Source organism: Seriola lalandi, unplaced genomic scaffold (assembly GCF_002814215.2).
Source record: "Seriola lalandi dorsalis isolate HSWRI2012SDOR001 ecotype SW California unplaced genomic scaffold, Sedor1 jcf7180002054566, whole genome shotgun sequence".
Taxonomy (NCBI): domain Eukaryota; kingdom Metazoa; phylum Chordata; class Actinopteri; order Carangiformes; family Carangidae; genus Seriola; species Seriola lalandi.
The window spans coordinates 41,635-52,240 of record NW_019525119.1 but is presented as its reverse complement, the minus strand read 5'-3'; the positions used below and the strand labels follow the sequence as shown (position 1 = coordinate 52,240).

Here is a 10,606-nt window from a genome sequence, read left to right as displayed (position 1 = left end):
AGCTTAAGATATCCTCCTTTGTGAATACGTAGAATGTTTTAATATTATTATTATTTATGTTTTGGAAAATTATAAAATTTTTCCGACGGTACCTGAAGGTCTAAAGTCTAGGCAGCACAAGCAACGTGCATCGAGATTTGAATGAACGGACCAATCAATGGCTTCGCCGGACGGAAGCCGCTGACGCACTGTCCCTTTGACCAATCAGCGCGCGATCCCTTGTTTTGCTTGCTTTTTGAATTGAGCTCTAACAGCAGGCTGACACCTCCTCGGTGCTATTATGAAGTTGTTAGCTATCATCAAACTAAAGCAGACACATTTCGAGAATTTGGACTTTTTCCACGTATAAAGGGCAACATGCATTGATGCCAGACTTGAGATTTAACGGAGACATGTTACATAATCTTTGAAAAGTTTGGACCGAAAAGGAATTACCGGGAATTCTTCGTTGTGTTGTTATCTTACTAGCTCGGTAGCTAGCTAAGTTAGCCAGAGACCTTACTGAATTTAACTGGTTCAGCAGCCAGTTGAGCTTTCCTGTTATTATTTTGTTTTTGTTGTTTTTAGTACTAGCTACCAAAGCAGTCGGTAAGTTTGGTCTACTTTGAGTTTTCCTTTTTCACACCATACCACTTAACGTTAGTTAAGCTCTGGTAATGTTAGGTACAGGGAATCTGGTGCCATGGTGAAAGCAGCTAACGTTAACTGGCCTAGCGTTAAAGGGGAATAAGCTAGTTCTGTTGGCCTAATGAGTTTGTGTTTTACATTATACGAAGCATAGGAGAATATATGAGACGGAAAAGTAACGTTAATTCACATCTATAAATTGTCTAACTTAATTAGTTTGTCTAGTCTGGAAAACGTGCTAATTCGTTGTTTCATTGACCTGTTTACCTCGATACTTTTTGCCCTCTTTAGCCAAAACCATTGATATTACTGTGTTTTTTTTTTTTTGTCAACACTGAGATTTATTGTGCATAACGCAACTAATCTGCGATGCCAACTACTTTTCATTCAGTCTGGCAGCGGCTGTTTTTTGGCTGTTATGTAAGCAACCTAATAAATTGAAAGTTTCAGAATATAAATTTATCCACCTTGCCTAGTTTTACCAAAGTTATCAAAGTTCATAAATGTGTGGCTTTTTCTCCAGCTGAATTGTCAGACTCAGGCAGTATTTGTGTTTGAAGTCATGCCAAGTGTTGTCTCTTGCCTTTAGTTTGACAGTTGTCACCCTTCTTCTTTTCTTCCTTGGTGCTATACTTTCTCCCTCCTCTCTGCCTTACTGTGTTCTCCCTCTGTGGTGCTCTCTGCTCATTCCCTGTAACTTTTGATAGTTTGGACAGTTTGGTGCCTCCTTAGGTTCCTGCCATGGCTGACAGCAGCATAGTGACTTTAGGGACAGCTCGGAGTCTGTTGGTGGATTCTTCGGTCTATGATTCAAGGATTGCTGAAACCACCAAGGACCATGTATTCCTGGGCATGGCATGTGAAGATGGGGAAGGTCAGTCTGCAGAGGTCACTGTTTTTTGTTCTCTCCTTCCTTCTCCTTTCTCTAAATCTCTCTAATCTCTTAATTCCCAAACTGCTGCTGTTGTTAAAAATTGCATATATGCATAAACACCATATGTGACCTTCAGTTTCAGTGTAGTTAATACCCACTAGAGTGTTAAATCAGGATTTTCCTGTGTGCAAGCCAAAAAGCTATTACTTTATCAGAATGACAAACACAGCAATTCTACAGATTCCAAAATGCTGTGAAAAAACGATGCACTAAAACCTGAAACAAGCAAACAAACATAGTATATGGCTGTACTGTATTGTAGGCTATTTGCATTCTGCCAAGTGTCAGCTGGTTTCCGCTCTTTATCTGTTTGCTTCTCTCGTACACTGTGCTCACGAGTACACTATTTTGATATAACTTAATTCCCAATAAACCTGTTCTCATTTATGATTTTCGGTTTCTGTTGTCAGACAACAGAACAAGAAATTTTGGCTATATTTATTGTTAAATGATCACTCAGAGAGAAAGTAGGAAGCTCCTTTGTGTCATCTGCCGTGTGGTCAAATCCTACCTTTGTGAAAGTTACAATGTGCAGTTTTTGTTGAAATAGTTTTCAACCTCTTTGTCCTTTTTAGTTTAGTTTGTTTCAGTTTTGTTAGTCTGTAGATGGCTGCACTGGCTACATTGGTCATAGGAGAACATACATCACTTTTTTACAAAAAGGCCCCATCCACAAAGTCAAGTTAATGTCATTGTGTAACTGAGATAATTTATATTTAAATGAAAATGAACCTTATATAAAACATAAATTATATGCATGCTATAGGTGTGCTTGGTTAAAGTATGAAAATATGGGCCAATGGCCATATCTGATTATTTTATGGCCACTTTTACTCAAAATATCTGTGTGATTAACTCCTGATAATAATCCCCATGAAGTGGCAGTCTTACTTTGTGAAAACTTTCCCCTCCATGAAAAACGCATTATTCTGGCTACAGGATTGGAAAATGTGGGCTTAACCTTTGCAGTCCTGCAGCTGAACGTTTACAGCGAGGCTGACCAGTGGCATTCATGTCATATCTGACTTTTTCAGATTTTCTCTCCACAAAAGTTATCTCTCAAATGTGTAATGTAGCAATATCAGCTCTTTGTCCAGGATACATTGCAGGCAGAAGGGGAGGAAAAGAAACTATTCAACTTTTACTTTACTTACAATTTCTGTGTTTTCTCTTCCAATGAATCGACTATTGGCTTTTTTGCTGCTTGCTATTGTTATTATCTCAGCCTTCAAAAATCCACGGTCGACCTCTACTGACAGGTACCCTGGTTGTCAGGCAAAATGTGAAAACTTGCATCACCTCCCAGAGATGACCTGCTCCTTTATCTGTCATTTTATCAATTCTTCTTTGATTGTGGGTGTGTTTCTCGTTCCTCTTTCCCTTTTTTACTTCTTTTTCATTCTGTCCTTGTTGCTTCCTCAGATATGCTGCCAAAAGTGGAGACGAGGGTTGTTCTCGTGGGAGAAGCGTGCAGAAATGGAGCGCTGGTCAAAGCACTACAGGTACATCAATCCTCTGTTAACCCCGAAGGTACACTGTGGTCCACTGGTTTCTATTAAGGAGGCAGGCCTCCACAATCTGACTCAATGTCGCTGCTTTTCTCGATTTGATAAGTAGGACATGGAAACTCTGTTCTGCTGGACAGTACTTTTGGGTTATAACTGTCAGTAGATGAGAAGTTTCTGCCATTATTTACTGTTGAATTTCCCTGTAATTTGAGTGTTCAGTTTTTTTTCTCCCAGATTGTCCCAGGTGGGAAAAACATCTGAATTAGGATGTATCAGGGACATGAAAATCCTACATTGATGTCAGTTAATGACTAATGAAAATACAAATATCAGTGACGGTAAAAATATGCATGCTTGTATTGAATTTGATTTATTGATAGATGGGTGCCACTGACTGGTTGGTATATTGTATTTTAAAAGCATAATTTCATCTGTGTTGAATGGTGTGCCCATCCTATATTCTTGAATGATTTCCTTCGAGTGTCATAGATAAAAAAAAAAACCAAAAAAAAACCCCAAAAAACATTATTCCTATTGGCTGCATCTATACAATACAACTTGCTTCTTAGCACTACATTCTTATCGGAGGAAGAATGTTCATCCAGGCAGCCACAATATTTGAAGTGAATAAACAAATAAATGAAAGTTTTAGTGATGATCACGCCTTTTTTCCCCCTAATCTTTCAAAATGACGGATTGATCTTCCGATTTTTCCATTATCGTTAAAAAAAAATTCAGTCAGTGACGGAAAATACTTAAGTCAACCCCTGCGTTTGATTACGGCACCTCCGGATGTTTTATAGATCAAAGCATAAATCAAGAAAATGTTTTGTAGATTAATTGATAATGAAAATGATCAGTTATAGCCCTAATTTAAAGTAGAGATTAATTTAAAATCTTTATTGTTTTCAAATTAACTGTTCACTACTCATTGGTATTAATGATGTAACCAGTGACTATTGAACTTCTTTTCTAATTTTCCAATTTAAATAATTTCACACAGACATTATAGCTGAATTTAAGTTGTAAAGTCATTTTTTGCTGCCTCAAGTCTGAGATATTTGGCAGCCTGCAGAGCTTTCTCAACCTAAAGTATTTAAGTGTAGCTTCTGCATAGACATGGGTGACTTGTGATTTCTTTTTAAACAGCTGCTAGCTGTGGCTGGTGTGTCAATACATCCATTCATTCTCCCCTTCCTGACTATAATTTCAGCCTAAATTGTGAGCTCACTACCTAGCTACCTACCTATATTGTAGAAAGTGAGATTTATTTGTCCTTTTGATTATAAAGCTAGGTGCTATATAGATAGTGTGAAAGTATCAAAATGTGAGTCAAAATCTGACCTGCCCACTGCTTGTGACATGGGGTTCAGTGTTTTGCTCAAGGACAGTTAGTCATATGGACGGGAGGACCCTGGGATCAAACCACCAACCCTTTTGGATTCACAAAATGCAAGTGGACTTACTGCACTTTTGAGCTTCTCCCTGGACCTCTAGCAACAATATGTCAGTCGGCCAATCAGAGGATTCAAGGTAAACAATTGGAAAAAACAAATCTTGCAGGGTTGGACACTGGGTCCAGGTGGGCTGTGCTGGGGGCGTAGCTGAGGGTGGTGAGTGTTTTGTTGTAACAACACAAAGTCCTGACGGCTCATTTTGAGACACAGTTTTTGAACACGGGCTGTGTGCATTTTGTCTGTGGACTGAACGCTTTGATATTTTCACTGTATTTATATAGAACCTAGACCTGCTTTATAATCAAAAAAGACATCTCACTAATCTCACTTTCTTCAATTTGAGACCTTTTAATTGAATCACTACAGAACCAAGAAAACCGTGGGTTGATTTTATATTTCCTTTTAACAAAATGAAAATGTAGCTCATAAGGCTGTTGAAATCTGCAGCATAACATTTTTTGTCAAAATGCGTAAAGTTTTTCGCAGGGATCTTTACGTGTCCATCAGTGTGTGTTTGTGTCTGCCACAGTAAGCAGCATCTGATTTTGTGTCTTTGAGTAGCACCATGTGAAGGTGATTTGGAGGTGTGGCAGCAGACTAAGTGCTGTTAGAACGACTTCCTTTCCAGGTCTCCTGAGTCCTGTCACTTCTGAAAGCTTCCTGCTTAAATCATCTATTTCTCCCTGCCAATCTGCAGCGCAGCCACATCCAAAGACATCTGCCGACAGCTCCATCAGAGCGCTCCCGATTGTCTGCCTGACCGCCCACTGGCGTTACTCAGTCAACCCACAGAAAAAAAGCCCCCCCCCCACCAATTCTTCACGTCCCCTTCCCTTTTTGTCCTGTTCTTTTCCTCCTCTCCTCCTTCCCGACGGCTTTGAACTTTTATATTAATTTTTAACGGAAACTTCTTCTCCTCCCCAGCCTACCCCCTCTGGAGCCTGATAGTTGTTTGAAGTCACTGTCTTTAGACTTTGCAAGGACACAGGCCCCACCCATCTCTTCCTCACCTCCTCCTTCCTTCATTCCCAAACCCAGCCATTCTCCTTCTGTCCTCATGTGAGATTATTTTGTATGAATTTGTCTCTGGCATTCTCTTTGTCTCTGGCATTCTCTTTTACTCATTCTCTCTCAATCTTCTTTTCCTCCTCCTCTCTTTTTGTTCTGCTATCCTTCTTTCAAATGCCAGTGTTTAACATCCACTTCCTGCTGGTTGGTTTTTACAGGCCATCAGAGTAATGGAGGTACCAGTGGTAAAGATAAGAGAAGGCGAGGCGGGAAGCGAGGAGAAAATGATGATAAAATCTATAGTCAATATGGTACAGTACAGTGTCTGCCTCTCTGTTTGACTGTCTGACACTTTGATGGGAACTTTGGGAAGTGCTGCATGAGTCTTAATTCACAGTGGGCACTCACTTAATCATTGTGCATGGCCAACTCACTGATGGTGAATTGATTTGTGGGTGAATATTTAAATATAATTGATGTGATGCTTGATATCTGGATCACACTTTAACAGAGATTTGCACTCAAATGTCAATGCAACTTTCTAGACTGAGGAGTAATATTAAAAGTCATTTGAAAGGCTTTCTACTTAGCATCATGGCATTTTAAAAAAAAGCCAATTTCAAGCTGTTAATACCGAGGTTAGAGTTGCAAGCAGTCCCATGAAAAGCTATTTGCACACAAACGATTTAATTAGAAAGGACGTGAAATGTGATGCAATTCATCTAAGAAGCTTTGGTTTTTGAGTGTAATCTCCTCTTAAAGAAATGGTTTAATACTTTGTGAAATATGTAAACTTGCTTTCTTTCTGAGAATGAGATGAGAAGCTCAATAACAATCTCATGTCTTTACAGAGCTAGAGTCAGGATGTGGTTAACTTAACTTTGCAGCACTGGAAACGGATGAAACCGCCAGCCTCCCTTAGTCTGTTACGTACAACACCTCTAAAGCTTAATAATTTACACATATCTTGCTTGTTTTTTTACATTCAATTTTTTTTTATTTTTTTTATAATGTTAGAGTTGTTGTGTGTTTGAACTAGTTCTAGACAAACAAAAATGCATCCCTTTCATTCAGTGTTCCCAGCTAAAGTTCATGTTGCAAGACACAGTTCTTGAGGTTTTAGTCTCAGAAAAAACTGGCAACTTCACTGTAATATCAAAACACTTAGATTTTGTGCATTCTCCTTCACAAAAAATAGTCTCTGCTTTTAACAACCCCTGGGCCCACAAGTTTTCATTTTTACCTATGCTAAAGTTTGGGTGGGTCGGTGCCCAACTTTGTTTCAGACTGAAGTATCTCAACAATGATGGGGTGGATTGTCGTGAATTTTAATGCGGACACTAATTGTTCCCAGAGGATGAATCTTACTAACTTACAGTAAGTGATCCCCCGACATTAAAGTTCCACTTGTCCAGTGAAATATTTCAAGATTGACTGGATGGGTTGAAGTGCCTAAGTGCAACCTCACAGAGCCTCCAGAATGGCTGTAGACTCACAAACAAGATATAATGTGTACAGTCTTGAGCTATAGATATGGTGTGTTTTTGAACTGTTGACAAAGCCAGATGAGCTATTCCCCCCTGTGTCAGTTCTTTACACTAAGCTGGGGTATATATGTCCTGACTCCAGCTCTGAATTTAAGACACAGACCTACTCATCTCCTCTTTAGAAAGAAAGCAAAGAAGTGTGTTTTCCTAAATGTTACACTATTCATCTAACACAGTTGTCCAAAGCAATGTGGATCCTAACAGTTTAATCACAAATGTGTTTTCTAACTCTGTGTGTGTGTCACTCCGCGGATGCCTCATTACTGCTTCTACCTTTGTCCTGTGTCACTTACTGGAACTAATTTCTGAACTGCCAGCTCTGCCCATAAGCAGCCCAACAGCTAGTTTGTGATCTAATTTTTGCTTCCTGGTATCAAAGCCACTGATTCAAGCAACTCTACTCTGATTCAGAGTAACACTTATCTGAGAGGGCAGAACTGATTGTTTTCATGCAGCACTGAGCAATTTTTCTTTTGCTGCATGGTACACAGAGAGAGAGAGAATATGATTGCAGCTACTGTATGTGCGAATGATTGTGTACTGCACACTACGACTATTTTTCTTGATGGATTGAAGATGTCTGCAGTATTAACCTTGGCACATTGACTGGAAGTAAATATTTCACAAAATAACAATGAAAATCTCCATTGAAATTGTGTAAAGACATCTTACTGGCAGCTAATTGTCTAATTGAGTCAGTCCTGGTATGGCTACTGTTTCTTGTGATGTAAAGTATTTCCTGGCTTACACTTCAGTAGGGAAGTAGGTCATCAAAACGATACAAATATTTGGTCTTAAAATAGTTTTGAAGACCATGAAAGGATGGTGATTCCATGTTTTTCTTATTGACAACAATCCTATGAAAACATCAGAACCAACACCAAGCTCTTTTTTGTTTGTAGTTTTTAATTATTCCTGAGAAAATGTACTTATAATGAAATTAACTTATAAATTACCAACAGCCTCACTAACAAGGTTAACAAACCTCTCTTTGGTAATTTGCAGATTAATTGTGCACGTCTCAGTGTTGCATTACTCCGTATTGTGATTCTTCCTCTTCAGGACATCCACACCCCGTGCATAACGACAGATAACGTCCAGGAGTTTGGAGACGAAGAGAACCCTGACTTTGAGACAGTGTTTGTCCTCGCAGACTTTGATTCTCCTGACTATAGCTACCTCTACAAACGCGACAGCCGCATTGTTGGGCCTCCTGTTGTGCTGCACTGTGCTGCAAAGGAAGAAGTAAGTCAATGACTCGCAACATATTTATTTCAACTAAAGGAACTGGGGCATTATAATCTGATTCACAGAAATTGTAATGTAATCTGTATGCAATTAAAGGTATAGTAGGCGTTTCTAATCCAATACACTTTATTGTCAAATTCAGCAAATATCTCCTCACAGTCCACTAGCTGTCCGTTCTCTGTGTGCACTGTAAAAAAAAAACCTGCTATGATAGTAATGAAACATAAATAACAATGGAGATATTATCTTGCCAACGTGGTATATAAATATTTTACTTGCTATGGCAGACTTCACATTTCCATTCCCTTCCCTAATTTCCCTTTTAAATGACATGTCTTTGCTTGTCAAATGTTACTCGTCTGTCATATATGCTCCTTTATGGAATTACACCACAGAATAGTTGGATTGGCCATTGGGACAAATCTTGGTTGGCCGCTGCAATGCTCGGACATTTTTTATTTATTTATTTATTTTTGCACTGAATTTTGCTTTTCTTTTCCCCACAGCCTCTACAGTTTTCATGTCGTCCTCTCTATTCCACCACCATGCTTAACCTGTCACTGTGTTTCACTGGCTTCAGGAACAAAGAGGAAATGGTGAGTATATTAACTTACCATTATTCAACTTTAACTTTTTAATAGCGGGATGATAACTTGGGTATTTTGTTCTTAATCCTTCTTTGTAGAAAGGTCCGTGTTGTAATACAACTTACTTTTCTAAACAACACAATACTCTTTTGGGGAACATAATTCCAGTTGCACTGACATGGTTTTTAATTTAGTACATAAAGTGCAGTGGACTGCTTTCTGTGGCTCATCAAGTAGTTTACCTTGACGACAGGATGAGGGTTTGCTGGTTTGCAGAAAACACACTAAGAGTCAGAAACGGCTTTGTGTCTCGTAACCAGCGTGGCATATTCCACCGTGATATTTATTTTTCCCTTTTTGTGCTAACTTTGTGTGTGGTATTTTTGTTGTCCATGTAGAAGAACTTGGTGAACTTGGTTCATCACATGGGTGGGACCATCCGGAAAGACTTCAGCACCAAGGTCACTCATCTCATCGCCTACTCCACTCATGGGGAGAAATACAGGGTACGTTTACTGTTTTTACTTTTTTGTTTGTTTACTCTGAGCATGCACTCTTTCTACTCTGTCTTTATTTGACATTAATAGCACTCTGCAGTAGGGCTGAGCGATATTGTTAAAAATGTAAATCTATGTTAAAACCTTTTATATACAATGTATATCCTAGTTTTTAAGAAATACATCAGGTCTATATATTTAAATTGTTAAAACTTCAGAAACAATTAGACAAATTAAGAAATAAAGGCAAAAAGACCTTAAATATACATTAAAACATGTTAAGATCACCTCAATGATGATATGCTTTTGTATGGCAGACAGAAATATCATGAATAAATCATCAATATTTGATATTTATTCCCCTAAGCCTAATGTCCAGAACTGCTGAATACAAATAGTCCAATATTTTACGAGAGTAGTGGAATAATTAAAGCCCTTTCTCTTTTGTCATCATTATTCATTTATCCTAACGTGTGTTTGTGCGAAACATTGATATTGTATCTGCCATTTTTATTCAGTACATTTGGCTTTTACTGAGGAGACTGGCAGAATGGAAGAACAGAAAATAACAACATAAATGTTTGTTTTACTTCTGTAGTGTTTCTGCGGTATTCACTCATTGGTGGTGGGTTGACGCAAAAAGAATAATGGCAGCACTCCCCAAAATTCACTGCCCTCAACAATCCATCAATCAAAAATAGTGCTGACACAGAAACGTGTACTGTAACTTAAAACGGATCAATGTGAAGGAAATGAAATGAAGGAACCAAAATGAAAATCAAACCTGAAACTTTACCAACTCAAAATACAGCAAAACAATAGGGAAGCAACACTTTGTCATGTTTAGAAAGTTGCGATTACAAACCCAGTGATTTCTTTCTTCTTTTTTTTTTAGCTGGGTTTTTATTTTACTCGTCTCCTCATCTGGTTGTATTGCACTTTTTCCCCTCTCTGGTTGAATAAACCGAATGAGCAAGAAATCATGTGAGGTTCCTCTCACCCTAGCTTGAAGTGTCTCTGTCTAATGTCAGAAAGTGCTAATTTAAATCCCAGTTGGATACTTTTAAAACTGAGTTCAATACATGGCCCCCTTCATAGGGATACACAGAGACAAAGGGATGGATGGGTGAAGAGATTGACACTAATCTGTCTTTTCTCTTCTTAATATTATATTTGTTTTCTTTCTGCCCCCC

General features: G+C 38.5%; 1 protein-coding gene across 5 annotated transcripts in view; it reads left to right on the top strand.

Annotated features, from left to right (window-relative positions):
* The first annotated feature begins 251 nt into the window (after positions 1-251).
* ect2 (epithelial cell transforming 2) overlaps positions 252-10,606 on the top strand; it is a 43,106-nt gene continuing 32,751 nt past the window's right edge. For 2 of the 5 annotated variants that reach the window (XM_023416529.2, XM_087176689.1), the window contains exons 1-7: positions 252-588; positions 1,335-1,501; positions 2,984-3,063; positions 5,753-5,845; positions 8,144-8,326; positions 8,836-8,925; positions 9,315-9,422. In XM_023416529.2, coding sequence (XP_023272297.1) covers positions 1,369-1,501; positions 2,984-3,063; positions 5,753-5,845; positions 8,144-8,326; positions 8,836-8,925; positions 9,315-9,422 — 687 coding nt within the window. In that variant the 5' untranslated portion in view covers positions 252-588; positions 1,335-1,368. The remainder of the gene's footprint in view (positions 589-1,334; positions 1,502-2,983; positions 3,064-5,752; positions 5,846-8,143; positions 8,327-8,835; positions 8,926-9,314; positions 9,423-10,606) is intronic. The other 3 variants (XM_023416532.2, XM_023416531.2, XM_023416533.2) reach the window with 3 other exon arrangements.